The following is an 18,397-nucleotide window of genomic DNA, read 5'->3' on the forward strand; positions in this document are numbered from 1 at the left end:
TCCTCCGGGCAGGCAAGGCTAATTTAGTCGGGGCTAATCGACAGAGGAGTCCTGCTCCAAATTACCATGTGGGCCAGAGTGTCTGGCTTTCATCCGCTGATCTGCCACTGAGGGTTGAGTCGAGGAAACTGGCTCCTCGATATCTAGGCCCGTTTCCTATTGAAAGGATTATCAACTCCTCAGCAGTCCGTCTCCGCCTACCAAGGTCTATAAGAGTGCACCCCACGTTTCATGTCTCCCGAATCAAGCCCGTCACCCAGTGCCCGTTGGCACCCATACCGCCTCCTCCCCGGCTCCGCGCCTTCTGGACGGGGAACCTATCTACATGGTGCGTCGCCTGCTCCGCTCCCGACGCAGGGGTCGGGGGTTCCAGTACTTGGTCGACTGGGAAGGATACGGTCCGGAGGAGAGGTCATGGGTCCCCACCCGGCAGATCCTGGACCGATCTCTCGTGGCGGAGTTCCATTGACTACATCCAGACCAACCAGCGCCGCGGTCGTCCTCGTGGGTCCGGCACTGTACTCTTCCACCTGCGGACCCACCCCCTGCCGCGCCTCCGGATGCTGACGATGGGGTGTCCGTCCATTCAGAGGAATCCTGAGAGGTACTGTGCTGTTACATATTTCTCCGTTTACCTATGGAATTTCTTTTTTCTGTTCTAACCGACGAATTGTTTATCCGTTCCTGGGGATTGCCGGTGTGGTATTTGTGGACCTTCTGTGGCTCGTCGGACGACTACTGGACGCACTATTTTGGATTATCGGTGACGTATTTTTTGGGGGGGATTACTTGTGACTTGCCTCTGACTTTTTGTTCCCTTGGATTACCTGTTTCCCTGTGACGTGTCTTGGATTCATATTTTTTCTGGGGGACTTCTGGGGCCGTCCCTTGAGGGGGGATTCTGTCGTGATTGCCCAAGTGGAGCCACCTGGGGTAATCGTTTGGCGCGCTGGAGCGCGTTTCCTGATTGGATGGTGTTCCCCACTTAAGCTGTCAGCATCCAAAAATGGACGTTCGAGTGTACTCCTCGTATCTCTGAGTGTGTCTCCAGATTACAAGGTACCCACGACTTCTCTTGCCTGATTCATGCCTGCCTCTCGTTGTTTGACCTATTTCCGTTACAAGTTTTGCGACCTACTCTCCCGCCACGGCCATCGACTTACCCGCTACGCTGCACCTTACGTCTTCCGTCACGGAGCTGCCGTTCCGCCCGAAGAGGCTTTCGACCAACAAGCACCGACGTCCCAAGCCTGGTCCAACGATCCTTTCTAATAAAAACTCTGAAACTAACGCTATTGGATCCGAGAGTCTGTTCTTGTTCATGACAAGGTATAATAAATTGCCTTTAAATATATAACAATGTTAAATCCTACATTATAATAAAATATTATAATAAATGTAGTTAAAAAACAACAACGTATAAACATTTAAAATTGTACTGTGTTTTAAACCTGTTTCAATCATAGACAGCCAGATTCTATGTCTAAAGTACATTTTTATCTTCATACAAATAAAACACATCAACAAAAAAACAATAAATAAAAATATCTGTGAAATAAATAGCCGCACAATTCTCAAAAGAAACAAAGCAGTTAGCATTAATACATTTTCATAAGCTGTACATTTGAAATTGTTTTAAATGTTTTAAACCAGTAGTTTCCAAAGTGCGCTTTACAGTCAAGCGGACATTGAACAGAAGAAAACGCCCGTTGCAGAATTTGCTTTTGCTTAGTCGCTAGGTGCAGAGGAAACAAGTCATGTGTACCAGCACCTTAAAATTTATCAAGGCATGTAAAAAGGATTCCAAGTAAAAGACGAAGGTGCATCACCGGGGAGCCAAGGGGGAGCCAGCCTGCAAAAGTTTGGGAACCATTGTTTAACCCCCTGGTTCAATCACGTATATCATATAAAAATAAACCCAAAAATCTGTCTAAAAAGTAAAGTACTTAGCAGTAAAACCTGTATATTTAAAATCGTATAATATTTTAAAGCTATGTTTCAATCATAGACAGCCACATTCTATGGAAAAGCGACATTTTTATAAAATGAACCCTGAAATCTATCTGTTGAATAGATAGCAGCTACAATTCGCAATAGTTTTGCCTTTATAAATTGTCTAAAAAAGCAGTTAGCATTAAAAGATTTTGATGAACTGTTTTAGACTGCTCTGACAAAACAAAAAATAATAAAACTGCATTTTAATTCGTTGTATAAAGTCAAGTTACGTTTATTTGTATAGCCCTTAATCACAAAGAGTCTCAAAGGGCTGCACAGATCACAGATTATTGGAAACCACAGACTATTATTACACCATCCGCTGATCTAAAACCTACATGAGGGCAAGGAAAAACTCAAAAACCTCAACATGAGGAAAATGAAGAAACCTTGAGAAGGGGCTACACATGAGGAAACCCCCCTTCCAGGATGACCAGGCTGGAATGAATGTTGCAATAACAAATAATACACAAATATTGTCAACAAAAAATATATTTTATTTATATGTGATAAAATAGAAATGTGTTTTAAGCTTGATTTAAGCATTTCCACTGAGATTGCAGATCGAATCTCAGGGGGAAGAGCATTCCACAGCAAAGGGGCCCGAATGGAGAATGCTCTCGAACCTGCAGATCTCTTCTTTACTCTTAGGATCACGAGTAGACCAACATTTTCAAAGCGACGGCTCTGGACCGGAACATAGGGGTTAAGGGTTATGAGGGAGCAAGTCCATTGTATATTACCAACAGAATCTTAAAATCACATCTTAAAAACTACATTTTTTGTTACCATAAAAAATATATACAGAATTGTAACCTTTAAACGATATGGCATCCTATATCAAACCACTTTACTTATTTATCAAGAGAATATACCCGGTTTAATAGAAGTAAATAATTATTTAAAAAAAGAAAGAACCAAAGACATTTTAGGAGACGATTATACAGCCTACTATAGCGTCTAATATTAAAATAAATTTTAATTTTCTATCGCATATTTAACAAAAATGTATACATTTTAAATTGATCGGAATTACATGACTGCGGTTTAGGAATTCAGTGAGGAGCCAAGGGGATGCCAGCCTACAAAAGTTTGGTAATTGTGATTGTGCCGATTGTGTTGTATGGTGCAGAGACTTGGAGCCTGAATGCAGATTTGAGAAGAAAATTAAATGTTTTTGAGATGAAATGTTTGAGGAGAATGTTAGGAGTGACAAGATTGGATAGATTGAGAAATGAAATTGAGAGAGACAGAGCTGGAGGAGTAGTGGAACTGAGCAAGCGTGTGGATGAGAGAGTACTCTGTTGGTTTGAACACAAGGAGAGGATAGATAAGGAGCAAATGTTGAAGAGGATCGACAGAGCAGCAGTAAATGGAAGGAGACCAAGAGGGAGGCCGCGATTGACGTGGATAGATAGTGGGGTGAACAAGATGGCGGCTCACATGGATGCTGCGGCTCGTTGTTCTCCAGCTAACCTTCTATTTATTGCCGTTCTCTTGTGTTTTTTGCTTTCTTTGCTACGTGACCTACTTCTGATTGGTTGTGACGTCATTTGATGGGTCGATTTGACACAAATGGCCTTATCTTTTCTCTAATAAGAGTTTCCATTCCTATGCAGATGACACTTAACTTTATCTGCCACTGGAGACAACTGGTCAGTTAGTTGGAGAAATCTGGAGGCTTGGCTTACTGAGATACAAAGATGGATGTCACTCAATTTTTTTGCAGCTTAACCCAGAAAAAAACTAAATGTTAATTGTTGTGTGTTGGAATTATATACATATATTTATTCTACAGTAATGAAATGAAATGAAATGATCTGCATTTTATATAGCGCTTTTCAAGTCAATGACTTCCCAAAGCGCTTTACAATGTGCTCCACATTTCCCAATAGCGGCCTTGAAGCCATGTAAGGCGCTAACCTGCTTATTGGGGGTCTTAGGGGTTCAGTGTCTTACCCAAGGACACTTTGACATGTAACACGGACGAGTCGGGATTCGAACCGGGATCACTTGATCCCAAGACGAGCGCTCTACCTCCTGAGCTACTGCCGCCCCTAATTATATACATATATTTATCCTACAGTCATGAATTATATACATATATTTATCCTACAGTTGACATTGATATGATAGTGTTCTCAGCCCTTCTTGTTTGGTTTTCAGCCGTAAGCTGTTCTTCAAGGCCATGAGTTGTTCTTTTTACAGTCTGTCTCTTTTAATCTTACATACCAATGAGAAACAACTTGACCTGGAATGCAATAACTCAAGTTGTTTTTCATCGAAAACCTTGAAAGAAGAAAAGGAAGTGTCCACAAGAAACCAGCTGTGATCATCGGGCGGAAAGCAAGGAGTGCGAAGGTTAATTAACTCTACGTAGCAGTTAGAATGCGGTCTCAATTAGTTAGAGAGAAACCCGCCCTTCAGAAAATTGAGACTCATGTACGACAGGGCAAAACCTTAATATAAAGAAAGGAGATATCGGAGATTTCTTCAGAGTGATTTGGGTGATTGGCGGTATACATTCTCCGAACCTCTCCTTGCAAGATTCTAACTAATCAGATTCTCTTTGTCTTTTATTTCAGAGTGTTTTATCATAAATGTTGGAGAGTTAAACCTAACATTGTGCCAGCTCTCAAACACTGCCCTGAACCTCGACAAATGTAATGTCACTAATAGTGACTCAGTCAAAAATCTAGGTGTTATATGTGATCCTAATCTGTCGTTTCAGTTACATGTGAAAGACATTACTAGAATAGCTGTCTTCCACCTCCATAATCTTGTGTAGATTCGCCTGAAGCTGTCTAAATCAGAGGCGAAAATTAGAATTCATGCATTTATTACCTATCTGCTTGATTACTGTAATGTATTGCTTTCTGGTCTCCCAATGTCGAGCATAAAAAGTTTGCAGCTGGTCCAAAATGCGGCAGCGAAACTCTTGACTGAGACAAAAAGTTTGAGCATATTACTCCTGTATTGGCCATATTGCACTGGCTCCCAGTCCACTAAAGATGTTACTTTCTTACTAACATAGAAATGTTTGCATGTACTTGCTTCCTCTTATCTCTCGGATTTGTTTTCCCCCTATGTTTCTGCACAGAGCCTCCGCTCGGAAAATACCAGTCTAATTGTGACTCCAACAGCCAAGAAGAAGTCTGCAGGCTCAAGAGCGTTCACCGGTGCTGTGGAATGCTCTGCCTCCGGAGATAAGATCTGCAACCTCGGTTACGTTTTTAAACCTAGACTTAAGACCCACTTCTATTCAATAGCTTATGATTGATGCCCACGTCATTCTTTTCTTTTACTGTCTTTTTCCGACTGCCTGGCTGCTGGTGATTCGAGGGAGAAGGACGTTTTCAGATGAGTCAGCGAACCAGAATCTGGACCTGAAGCATGTCAATGCCTGGATCGACCAGTAGGCAGAGATGGGAAGCTGAGTTGTTGTTGTTATGGACTTTTCGGACAAATTTCAGAATATTACGTATTTTTTCTTTTATCGATGTTCACTAGGTTTTGTGTACTGTTACCGAATGCTATATTTCTTGCACTCTGGTCATCCTGTAAGGGGGATTACCACTTGTGAGGCCCCTTCTCAGGTTTTTTATTTTTTTATTTTTCTCATGTTGAGGTTTTGAGTTTTTCCTTGCCCGCATGTTGGTTTAAGATCAGGGGATGATGTAATTGTAACCTGTGTAGTCCTTTGAGACGTTTTGTGATTAAGTTATTTTTACAGTATTTCCATAGTAGTATTTTTGAAGTATTTCTATAGAATTTTATAGTATTTCGAAAGTAGCATTTCTGCAGTATTTCTTTACTATTGTTGTAATATTTCTGTAGTTGAGTTTTTGTAGCATTTTGTTGTAAAATTACTGTAGGAGTATTTTTGGATTGTAGTTTTACTATTTTCATATTGTTGCGGTATTTTTACATTATTTTTTTCTTTTCAGAATAAAACCATAATAACAATTTTTAAGCATTCAAGTCAAGTCAAGTCACATTTATTTGTATAGCCCGAAATCACAAAGAGTCTCAAAGGGGTTCACAGATTATTACACTATATTACACAGACTATTTTTCAGCCGACGAGAAGAGTAGGTTATTCATATGCTATGGAGTAGAAGTGAGTTTTAAGTTTAGATTTAAACATTTCCACAGAGGTTGCAGATCGGATCTCAGGGGGAAGAGCATTCCACAGCAGCGGTGCCCGGATGGAGAACGCTCTCGAACCACTTCTTTGCTCTTGGGATCACCAGAAGACCGGCACTCTCAGATTGTAGGCTTCGGACCGGGATATAGGGGCGGATCAGATCTGAAAGATACGAGGGAGCAAGTCCATGTATGATTTTGTTTAATACTAAGAGAACCTTGAAATCACATCTAAGGCTAACTGGGAGCCAATGCAGGTTAGCCAAAATCGGTGTTATGTGATCGTTCTTTTTTGTCCTAGTTAAAAGCCTCGCTGCGGCATTTTGTACCAGCTGAAGAGACTTGATTCTAGACTTCGGGAGACCAGAGAGTAGTGCATTACAGTAATCGAGACGGGAGGTAACAAATGCATGAATTATAATTTCCGCATCCGACTGAGACAGTATTGAACAGATTTTAGCAATGTTACGAAGATGGAAGAAAGTGGTTCTAGTAATTGTCTTTACATGCATTTCAAAGGATAGATCAGTGTCAAATATGACACCTAAATTTTTAACTGAGTCACTCTGTGTGATGTCACATTTGTCAATGTTCACAGCAGTTTTTGAGAATAAGTCACGTCATTTAGATGGATCAATGACTAACATTTCGGTCTTTTCAGAGTTAAGATGCAAGAAATTGAGTGACATCCACTCTTTTATCTCAATGAGGCAGGCCTCCAAATTTCCACAGTTTAGTGCGGGAGATTCCTCCAACGGAAGATATAGTTGAGTGTCGTCTGCGTAGCAGTGGAAGCTGATATTGTACTTGCGAATAATATCACCTAGTGGAAGCATGTAAATGCTGAAAAGAAGGGGGCCAAGCACTGAACCCTGTGGAACACCGCAGGTAACATTAAAGGGCTCAAATGTCATTTCACCATATTTAACACAGTGCGTCCTATCTGAGAGGTAGGATCTGAACCACGAGAGGACGGTTTCTGAGAGACCAATCCATTTTTCCAACCGTTCTAGTAGGAAATTGTGGTGCACTGTGTCAAAAGCAGCACTAAGATCCGGCAGCAGCAAAAGTGATGAAGCGCCAGAATCCATTGCTAGTAGGAGATCATTTGTACCTTGATCAGAGCTGTCTGAATCCTGATTGCATGGATTCAAAAAGGTTATTCTCGGATATGAAATCATTCAGCTGCTGTGCCACTACTTTTTCAAGTACTTTAGAGAGGAAAGGTAGCTTTGACACAGGTCTATAATTACTTAAGATTTCTGGATCAAGGTTGGGTCGTTTCACTGTGGGTTTAATAACGGCGGACTTAAAAGCTGCTGGAACTACACCTGAGGAGAGTGATATGTTTATAATATTTAGAACTGAAGGTCCAAGGATGCCAAAAATACTTTTAATAAGTGAACCTGGGAGCGGGTCGAACTGGCAAGTTGTCGGTTTGGCCGCATTCACCACCTGTTTGAGATCATCAAGTGACAGTTCACTAAAACCGGACAATTTCCCAGGACAGCCACCCTGTCGTGCATCTGTAGATTTCAGCCCTTTAATAAGTGTGGTATTAATAATTTCTTTAGCAATTTCTTTCTGTATGCATTGAATCTCCTTAGTAAAGTAGACCATTAAGTCATTAGCAGAGTGCGTCGAACTATCTGCGATAGTCTGTTGCCTTGTAAGTGATGCTACAGTGTCAAAAAGGGCTTTGGGATTGTTCTTTTGAGACGCAATCACCTTCGAAAGGTAGGCCAATTTTGCAAGCTGTCACACCAGGTTTGATGGAAAACCTCAAGCTTGGTAGCGCGCCATTTTCTTTCCAATTTCCTGCATTCTTGTTTAAGGGTTCTAGTTTCATCAGTAAACCAAGGCGTGCGCCTTTTAGGAAGTGATTTTAGCTTTATGGCGCTATTGAATCCAGGACACTAGTCAGGGTGGTATTGAACTCATTCATGAGTGAGTCAATCGAGCCATTGTATGAAGGAAAAGACGCAACTGCTCCAGGAAGGAGTTCAAAGAGCTCAGAAACTGTGCCAGTGTTTATATTGCGTCCGCTAAATCCTTCAGCTTTTTTGACACTACATTTAGCTAGCACCTCAAATGTAACTAAATAATGATCCGAGATAACGGTAGTACATGGTAACACCATAATGTTTGAGGTTAAAACTCCTCGAGTCAGAATCAAGTCTAGCGTGTTTCCATTTTTATGGGTTGGCAAATCAACCACTTGATTAAAACCAAATGCATCAATTAGAGACCTAAACGCAATAGTAAGTGAACTGAGTGGGGAGTTCATATGAATGTTAAAGTCCCCCATAATTATAATTTTGTCTGCATAGGTTACTAGTTCAGACAAATTTGTCTAAGAAAGTTGTGTATGGCCCAGGTGCGCGATATATAGTTATTACATAAATTGACAATCGAGAGGACCGCATCACAAGAGCCTCAAACGCCTTGTAATTATTAGAGGTACGAGGATTAAATTTGAGCGATTTTTCAGAAATGAGCGCGACACCGCCACCCTTTTTCAATGTGCGTGCTACATGGCTACTTGCGTAGCGAGGGGGTGAAGCATAATTTAGCGCTAAATACTCATCCGGGCGTAACCAAGTTTCACAAAGACCCATACAGTTAAGTTTGTAATCACGAATAATGTTATCAACAAGTAAAGCTTTAGGAGCAAGCGGTCTAATATTTAAAAGACCAAATTTTTGCTTTGCTGAATCATTTGACTTAGCTGAAGTCTTTGTAGTCTTTGTAGAGATCTTCAAAAGATGCCGCTGTTGGGGCCGTTCATGAGCGCTAAGTGTAAAGCGCCGGTTGTCCGGCGAGGAATGAATGGTGGAATTAGTTACATCCTCGCGTCCTTCTTGCTCCTTAGACTTCGCACGCTTCACACATCTACCTGCACGGCAACCACGCTTCTGTTTTCTCTCTTTACGGCGCCGTTGTCGTCGTTTATTGGGAGGAATAGCTGTCCACACGGATGCCAGATCTCTTTGAAGTTCGCTCGGTATATCATAGGCGGTAAAAAAAGTGCCCGAAAAGTCGAAATTTAGACGCCCACCCAACCGAATAAGTTTGTCCCTACTGTAAGTTTTTTTGGCCACACATGTGTCCAAAAGTGAAAGCAAAAAAGACAAGAGAACGGCAATAAATAGAAGATTAGCTGGAGAGCAACTAGCCGCAGCATCCGTGCGCGCCGCTATGTTGATCATGTTCTCGTGTTCTTTGCTCACAGTTGTCTTCAGACCAATGTGGTTCGGTATCGAAGGGGCCACAGGGCTGGTTGCTTTGCGATAGGTATCAAAGGCTTGAGTGTTAGCCAAAGCTTCTGACTCGCCTGGGGCACCAAAGAACTCCTCAGAGACAAAGGCCTGCGTGCTCTCCATAGCCAGAGCATGGGCCGCACTTTGAAGGTGGCTGCTGTCAGACAACCCCAGCTGGAAAGACGCTTCTCTGCTAGGCAGTTCTCCGACGTCCTCCCCAGATGATATATTGCCCGAGGCACCGCTGGCGTCATAATTGAAATTCTGGATCTGACCTTGCGGATGAAGAATGGAAGACGGTGTCTCCCTCACAAAGAAGTTGTTGTCCTTCAGGCTTTTTAAGGCCGAGGTTCCAGATTTTCCTTCGCTGTCGAGACGACGTTCAAATGGATCCAAATAGGGTGAAATGAAGGCTTGGGTCTCCATCTCTGCCAATTCTCCAGTCTTTGAGTGCACTGGATGGCCAATAGAGTCATCCTCCTTCTCCTCCTCCACGTCGGTACCGCTGTCCAGCAGGAAATCTTAGGGCAGCAACCGAGGACCAATGTTGAGATTTTCCGCACCAGGCGATGTGGTACGTGCAGAAACATCAACTGGTTTGTCTTCGTCAGCATCCGTATCGAAAATCCCAGGCGATGCGGTTGGTGCATGGTATAGGGTGGGGTTTGGTTTTGGCTTCTGACATGTGACCGGGAGGCGGGGTTTGTTGGCAGTCTTAACAGAGAGAACTGCAATGGTAAGACACATCTTTTGGTGCTCTACAAAAGAAGTTAATTTTAAACATTATAACCCCAGCTGACAAATCTCTCAACATGCACAGTAATGTGATTGATATTGTCCAGCTGTTTAGGTTATTTTCGTTTTGTTTCTGTTTTACTAAGTTAAGAATTCCCCTTGTAGAGATCAAAGAGATCATTAAATTTGATACTAAATATCATTGAAGTAAATCTGTTGTCGTTCTGTAGTAGTCCTTTTGGGGGACAATGGGGACAAAGTGGGCACCAAAAACATTTTTACTAGCAGTACTTTATTTAGTATTATATATATATTAGTCAGTATATTTTGCACATTTTCGTTTGTCGGGCCGGATGAAAGAGCATGCCAGGCCGAATGTGGCCCACGGACTGTAGTTTGCTCACCTACGATCTTTGCGCCTTTAAGTTGCAGTTATGGTAGAAATTATCAACAGAAGTTTAGCCTGCCCTCTTGTGGTTTGAAGTGAAAATAACATGTGAAGCGATATACAGTACCGGTAATAATAATTTAAAACGCAATGATATTAGAAAGTGTTAATAATTTTACATATAAGTCTCATCTGAGTATAAGTCACACCCATTGCCCAACTATTAAAAAAAAACAATTTATAATCTGGAAAATACTGTACTTAGATCTCAAACAAAAACATTATCACCACCCTCGCTTTGCTCGCGGGTAATAATTACTAGTAAATGGATGGATGCAGTAAAATTAAAATTAGTCAAAAAAAAAAAATCAAAAAACAGTGAAAGGAAATATGAAAGTAGGGATCAAGTGCGCTCGTTCCCTGGCTTTTGAAGATAATTTGCCTTGCTGTTTATTTGTGAAAGTTAAACACGTAGAAGAAACTGTACACTCATTCTGTCGTCATACATTGCTAGAAACCAAAAGAGAAAAAAATTCAATTTTAATGTTTAAAATGAATAACATATTATTATTAATTATATTATTATTTGAGGACTACCATGATTTAAAATGTCATATACCATATGTTGGATCTATGCTTTGTTTTATGAACTTTTCACATCACTAACTTGGATAGTTTTTTTATGACATGTTGACGCAAGCGTGCCAAATATAAATACACTGTACAACATCTTCACGTATTTCATACGACTGAAGCAGTTTCTCGTGCAAAATTGAGAACATCTATGTCCAGAAGGACAAGATCAGGGTTATGGAATGGTTTTAGTCAAATGTTTCCCACTTCTTCTGCGGCAGGTCTTTTCTCTTTTGAAACGGTGCTGTCGATTTATACATGGTCAGGAGATCGTCAAAATGATGCTGGGTGTTCTGCTTGCTTTCTTCAATTTGAACTAGCCTCGGAAGTGTGTTGGGAGCAGATATTGGCGGAGGCAGCGACTCAGTCAATCCTAAAAGGGCATGATTGCTGCTAGAGTGCGGCAGTGGCAAATATGCAGAAGAATTACTCATACTATAATTGGGGAGAATAGCACAACTGTCAGGAAAACGCTGTTTATAGACCTCTGACATTGAAGGGAATTGCTGCTGTGGTACAGTTGGCTTGTAACTTGCACATGTCAAATTCTGCATTTTAGATTGCAAATGCTGCGCATCCTTTGTAAAAATGGTAGGCGATATGTAATCATGCGTCTGAAAAGGTGGCTGAAACATTGGGTGAGGTGGCATTTTACGAGATGTGGAATGTAGGGAGATATTGGAACCAGTCCTCATTGGCTCTTTAATGGGGTCCAGGTTTATCAAATCCATGTTATCCTCTGCAACATGGAACATGTTTTTAGTCATGCTTAGGGCTTTCCCCATTTCTGTCCGGTCCTCATTGGATGATTTAGATTGAGACAGGCCAACAGGTGGTGCTAACACAATTCCAAGTTCAGCACTTCTTGTTCCATGAGGACGAGGTATAACGATATTGTGAGGGATGGATGGGACCTGGAATTCCGGGTCTGTATTGTTGCTTTTGTGGTCATTTTTTATTGTCGGACGTTGAGCTGATTTATTATTCTTGCAGATAGGAAGTTCCAGAGAAGACATTTCTGTCTGATTTAGTTCTGTCTCCAACAACCTTTTGTAATTATTGGGGAGTTTAAGACCTGGAAGCATTTGTGAGTGTCCACTAAAATGGAGATCCTTCTGCTGCAGCTGCAAAAAAAAAAGTGTCAATATTCACTTTGAAAGCATTTAAATGAATTGCCTACGCTCTAAATTCATATTCATATTACAGACTTAGTACACCTTTTTATGGGCAAATTCAAGTATTTATAAGGACTTTCAGGGCAATTTTAAAATCTTTCCAGCACCATTAAATAAGAGATCTAGTGCCATTCAGAATTACGGGAGTTTAAACCTTACTCGCACACCCTAATTGGAGCTCCCAAAAACGTTTCCAAGGTTTTCAAGCACCTGTATGAACCCTGAGTAAGAGGCATCAGCATCCATCCAACCATCCATTATCTGCACCGCTTATCCTCGGTAGGACCGCGGGTGCTGGAGCCCATCCCAGCTATCTTCGGGCAGTGGGCAGGGGACACCCTGAACTGGTTGGAAGCCAGTCGCAGGGCACAGAGAGACAGACAACTCACTCGCTCATTCATACCGGACATACATGTTTTTGGAATGGGGAGGAAACCGGAGTGCCTGAAGGAAACCCACCTGGAATCTATTTTTAATCGTGATCATCACACGCAATTGTGCACAATATTGATTGACATTGGAAAGAGGAGTCAAACATTTACAACTCCTTCACAGTATCTAAAAAATTGGCCAGAGTAAAATAAAAGACATTTGCAAAGGTTTTAGCATTATAAACTGGTCGTCTCCAAATTTTCACTTTTGGAAACGCCTAAACAGACACTTATAAAAATGTGTAAAATACAGTGTTTAGTTTTTCGGAATGTGATCAAATTTGTTAAGGTTTTTTTCAAATTATAATTTAAAAATGATATTGCTGCTATATTGCACTATAGAGGGGTGGAAATTACTTTTACCTTTCAAGGACTTAAACTGTCCATATTCTCCAAACGGTTCAAGAACATCATTCAATTTTTTGCGGGTATGTTTTGTATTGGGATTTTAGGATTTTACTGTTTACTGTTTAGAAAGGCTTCCTCCTGTTGGGGTTAGACCACATCCCTTGTGTCTCACATTTGGGTCCGTCGTACACCTTATGACAGTTACAAGTCAATCACAAGTTAATGGCCTATCCTTGATAAAAGCAAATCTACCTCACCTGAAGGGTGAACTTGTCCTGTTGAATCCCATGATCTTGCAGACTCTTTAGATCAGAAAGGCTTTTATCCAAAGGATGTGGTTGGCTATCATGCTCATCAAGACAAATGAAGAAATTCGCTAGAATACTGGCATTGGAGAAACCATCTTGGAGTGAGCTGGGACTTTGTCGACATAAATTTGATTCGTGTTCTTGTGCCAACTCAATCTTTTTTACTGAGATGTGTTGATGGAGACTGTAGAGACAAACCGGGATTCAACAGTAATGTTGAGTAAGTAATAAATAATCATTTCAAAACTAAATTATTTACAATGCAGCACCTGGGTCCCAGGTAAATGGTTTGAACCAACCTTTTTCAGGTGTCGAATTACTTTTTGTTAGTAATGAGCGCGAGGTGCACCCACTTTGATATGCATTTTTTTTAAAAAGCAACTTAGGTAGATGGCTTGCTAAATAGCTAAAACAGTAGCTTGATAGTTAACTAGAAAGGTAAACAGTTCAATTACTAAAAGGCAGGTTAATAGCTTGCTAAGAGTGAAACGCTAACTAAATATCCAGAAAGAACGTTAAAGAAAGTTAGATAGCTGGCTAGAAAGGAAGCCAAAATGTAGCTTGATAACTTGCAAAAAAAAAAGGAAAATGTTAGCTAAATAGCATGTAAAAAGCTAGCCAGATAGCTTGCCAAGTCACTAAAAAGGTGGGAAGTAGCTAGCTACAAAGCTAAAATAGTAGCTTGATATTTAGCTTGAAAGGTAAACAGGTAAAGAAATAAAAGGTATCAGGATAGCTAGCTTAAAGAGGTAAAAGCTAGCTAAATAGCAAGATAGAACGGTAAATGAAGCTAAACAGGTAGCTAAAAGGAGATCGAAATTTAGCTTGATAACTAACAAGAAAGGTCAAAGCTAAGCTTGAAAACATGCAAAAAAATAGATAAAGCTAGATAGATAGTTTGCTACAAAACTAAATATGTAGCCAGATAGCCAACAAAGAAATGTATATTATTTGCTTATTCTCTTATTAAAACCTATACATTGGAATTCAATAGCATTTCCGGTTAAATAAATCAATAAAAAGACGAATGAATTTAGACATACGCTAATTGTGTTCTCTTATTTAATTGCTTAACAAAAAATATCAATACTTTCATAGTTGTTTTCATCCATGAAGCACATGAACTGGAACTTATTTATTTGATTTTCCAAAATAACAACTTTTCATGTTGTTGTTCTATGTTATTACCAGGTAATGATTAAAATGGGTTTAAATAGACTCAGTTAACCAATGAAAAAAAAAAGTACTAGAAAATCACAATAACCAAGCACTGGTGAGCTATTGTCAGACCAGGTACTCTGGCATGTCAACTACCCTTAAAGGGCACGCTGGTGCCTACGGGCACTACATTGGAGACCCCTGGGTTAAAAAACCCTGACTGGTCAGTATGTCTACCACATAGTTGGGAATACTTGGGTTCAATTCCATTTATTAGTGTGGAGTTTGCATGCTCTCCACGTGGCCGAGTGGCAATACGGTTTCCCCCAAGGCAATTCATTTCATATTAGTTGACAGATATGTCTCTACAAATGAATTCTTCAATTGATGATTTATTAAATTGAGTTATTGACCTCCCGAAATACGTTACATAGGCCACCACCAAATATGTATTGCTGTTATTTTAGTTATGTAAAAACACTTTATAGTTGGTTACAGTTGATAATTAAAAAAATATGACTTACTGGACAGAAGTACTTTCCAGACTTTCATTACTATCTTTTTTCTTCAACAGCACGGATGAATCTGTCTGATAAAATACAACAAAATAACATGTACAAATGAAATAATGGGTAAAAAAAGAACATTTATGACTTCTTTTGCAGCTGTACATATGTTATTTTTCCCAAGAAGGTAACTCTTTATTAAAGAAGTATCAGAAAGGCTGCCTGATTTTTATTTTAGTTATTTTAGCCAGGAAAGAGTGAGAAATCAAATTATGAGAGATTTCTTTTTTCCCAGAACCCAAACTTTCAATATCTGCCAATATCTACCTTAGATAAGTGATGAGATAATGTAGTTTCAGTATACAATGAAAAAAATATACTTATATTTTGATTGGAACTGAACATATACACATTGTAAGACAACATAAACTGGAAGTATCAACTGTTATGAATGAATATCAAAAACTTTTCAAATCTTGCGCTCTCAGTTTTCCATATATCAGAACCATATTTCACTATTATAAGGTGTTTCAAGGGTCTGTGCGGGAAATGATGAAGCAATTCCTGGAGACAGAGACCCACATTATACATGACCCATCAGCAACCATTACATTTACTTGAGTAAATTTGGGGAAATTTGCACTTCTAGGAGTATTTTTAAATCCCTATACTTTTACTTGAATAAATAAATTATCTATGAATAAATTATCTATCTATCCATCTATCTAAATTTGTGAAAAAAAAAAGTATTTTTACCTTGCTAGATTGAAGTTGTTACTCCGTTACTTAATAAATCCCCCGCCATGTAAGTACACGTCTGTCTGTTTCCGCTAGAACGCATTATTTTGACCCAGAACTCCGACAGGCTCTACCAAGTTTAACCAATCAAACATAGCAGCCTCGTCACGTGACAATATTCAACTTAAGCGGGGGTCACTCCCGGGCCGCGTGACAGAGCGAGTTCGGCGGACGCGGCGTCACACGGCGCGACGTGAGAAAAGGCGGCGGGCGTGATCGGGACCCCCGCAACCGTGTCGGTGTCGTGCGTATCGCGCCCGAAAGTACGGGAGCGAGCTGCCGTACTTTCGCTCACAGGAGCGACCGAACGGCACCCGCGGTAAAAACCCTGTCGTGAATTTGTCTTCGATCGTCCCGGGCGGACGTAAAATCGCCCAGCTGTACGACTCTTAGGGGTGGATCACTCGGCTCGTGCGTCGATGAACGCAGCTAGCTGCGAGAACTAATGTGATTTGCAGCTGCAATTGGCCGGCAACCAATTGAGGGTGTCCCCTGCCCACTGCCCAGAGATGGCTGGGATGGGCTCCAGCCCCCCCACGACCCTAATGAGGAAACACTGTGCAGATAATGAGATGAGATTTTTTAAAATTTATGTATTTTATTTTCTTATTTTTTTTAAGGGGCATCGCTACTTCGCAGATTTTCACTTTTAGCGGGTGGTTTTGGTCCCCATTAACCGGATCTAAAAAATAATTAAAAAAAAAAAAAAATCCTTTTTTTTCCCTTTTTCTTTTTGACGGGTCATCGCTACTTTGCAGATTTCACTTTATGCAGGTGGTTTTGTTCCCCATTAACCGGGTCTAAAAAATAATGTTTTTAAAAAAAAAAAAAAAAATTTTTTGTAAGGTGCGCCGCTACTTCGCAGAGTTTCACTTATCGCGGGTGGTTTTGGTCCCCGTTAACCGCGATAACCGAGGTCTTACTGTACTTTAACATCTACTTGAATATTATTATTCTGAAGTACTTTTACTTGAGGTGAAATGTTTGGGTACTCTACCCAACTCTGCCCATCAGTAGTAAATTCATTGCCTCTTTGACAACTAAATCTAATAAACTAATGTTCAAGGATTCAAATGTTTTTTTAATATTAGTCGCAGGTAACAAATAAATGCTTTACAAAATGCATGACTTATTATGCTTTGTGTCATTTCTTGCCAGTGATTGGTTTTTTGCCCGTAAGATACCATTGCGGGAAGTTGATGCCACTTTCAGGGTGTTTTGGAAAAATAATTTGATTGAATCAGAATTGTTTTTTTATATCACCGCAAAGCCCGAGGAATCGCTTGAATTAATTAGCCTCGTGCAGTTACGGTAATTATAATAGTGCTCGTAAAACCCACTTGTTAAGCAATACTAATGCTAATACTAATGCTAAAATGGTCTGAATTTCAAATGGTGGTGACTCAACATGAGAAACAGATTGGCTGTCCTGATTCAACACTAATACACAACACAAAGTATGTTTTTGAGTGCACCGCTGTCACAAACCACTATTAGTTATGTTTATTTGTGATGCCAATAATCACGAAAAGTCTCAAAGGGCTGTAAAGACTACAGACTAAAAACTACTGCAAAATAAAATAATATCGCAAAATGTTATAGTTTTTTTATATAATATGAATAATATGCACCAAATAAATAGATTTTGAAATATATTTTGATAACCTTAGTTGTTTCAATATACATTGAACCCTTACCTCATCTGAACTTTTAAATTGTTTATACTTAGCAAACAACTCAGAGCTGACGCCACTCTTGTTGAGCAGTCATGAGATAGAGAAAGAGAGAGAACGAGAGAAACAAAGAGGGAGATAAAAAGGGACAATGAGAAAAAGAGATAAAGATGGAGAGACAAAAAAGTGAAAAGGATCGGCATACACAGAGCCGGAGAGAGAGTGAAAAAGTGAGAAATAGAGAGAGAAAGAAAGGAGACAGAAAGAGCAATAAAGAAAAAACAAAGGGGAAGGTGAGAAGAGTAAGAAAAAGAAAAAGGTGATAAAGAAAAAGAGACAAAAAGAGCGAGAAGGCGAGAGAAAGGGAGAGGGATCGAGAAAGAGGGATAAAAATGAGAGAATGGAAAGGAGAGAAAGAGAGAAAACGGACATAAATTGTAATGTTTCTTTTCTTCCCGTGTCTCACATCTGTAGTGATCTCTATGCACAGGAAAAAAATGTGTAAAAGTTTAAAAGAGCAGTAATATGTGTGGCCTTGGGCCTGTGTGATAACTGATCATTATGGCACACCGGGCTAATATCGAACACTGTTGAGCAAGAAATAATTTTTGGAAATGTTATCATTGCGAAAAAATCAGTCATTACAGTAAGACCTCGGTTATCGCGGTTAATGGGGACCAAAACCACCCGCAGAAAGTGAAAATCTGCGAAGTAGCAACGACCCTTACAAAAAAAAATAATATATTTTTTAGACCCGGTTAATGGGGACCAAAACAACCCGCTAAAAGTGAAAAGCTGCGAAGTAGCGACGCCCCTTAAAAAAACAAAAAACAAAAAAAACAT

At 40.1% G+C, this 18,397-nt stretch overlaps 2 protein-coding genes across 3 annotated transcripts in view; one reads left to right on the forward strand and one right to left on the reverse strand.

Moving 5' to 3' along the window:
* The window catches only part of LOC148351193 (SWI/SNF-related matrix-associated actin-dependent regulator of chromatin subfamily B member 1-like), a 44,213-nt gene extending 38,085 nt beyond the window's left edge, over nucleotides 1–6,128 (forward strand). The window contains exon 8 of the mRNA XM_088356124.1: nucleotides 5,096–6,128. Within this exon, the coding sequence (XP_088212250.1) occupies nucleotides 5,096–5,123 (28 nt within the window). The 3' untranslated portion in view covers nucleotides 5,124–6,128. The remainder of the gene's footprint in view (nucleotides 1–5,095) is intronic.
* Nucleotides 2,472–18,397, reverse strand: part of LOC148351194 (DENN domain-containing protein 1A-like) — a 118,448-nt gene continuing 102,522 nt past the window's right edge. Inside the window, exons 20-22 of one of the 2 annotated variants that reach the window (XM_088356120.1) lie at nucleotides 15,102–15,166; nucleotides 13,369–13,603; nucleotides 2,472–12,281 (exon numbers count right to left, since the gene is read on the reverse strand). In XM_088356120.1, coding sequence (XP_088212246.1) covers nucleotides 11,346–12,281; nucleotides 13,369–13,603; nucleotides 15,102–15,166 — 1,236 coding nt within the window. In that variant the 3' untranslated portion in view covers nucleotides 2,472–11,345. The remainder of the gene's footprint in view (nucleotides 12,282–13,368; nucleotides 13,604–15,101; nucleotides 15,167–18,397) is intronic. The other variant, XM_088356121.1, reaches the window with a different exon arrangement.

This window comes from Urocampus carinirostris, chromosome 16, assembly GCF_059441175.1.
Source record: "Urocampus carinirostris isolate Australia breed hairy pipefish chromosome 16, RoL_Ucar_1.0, whole genome shotgun sequence".
Taxonomy (NCBI): Eukaryota; Metazoa; Chordata; class Actinopteri; order Syngnathiformes; family Syngnathidae; genus Urocampus; species Urocampus carinirostris.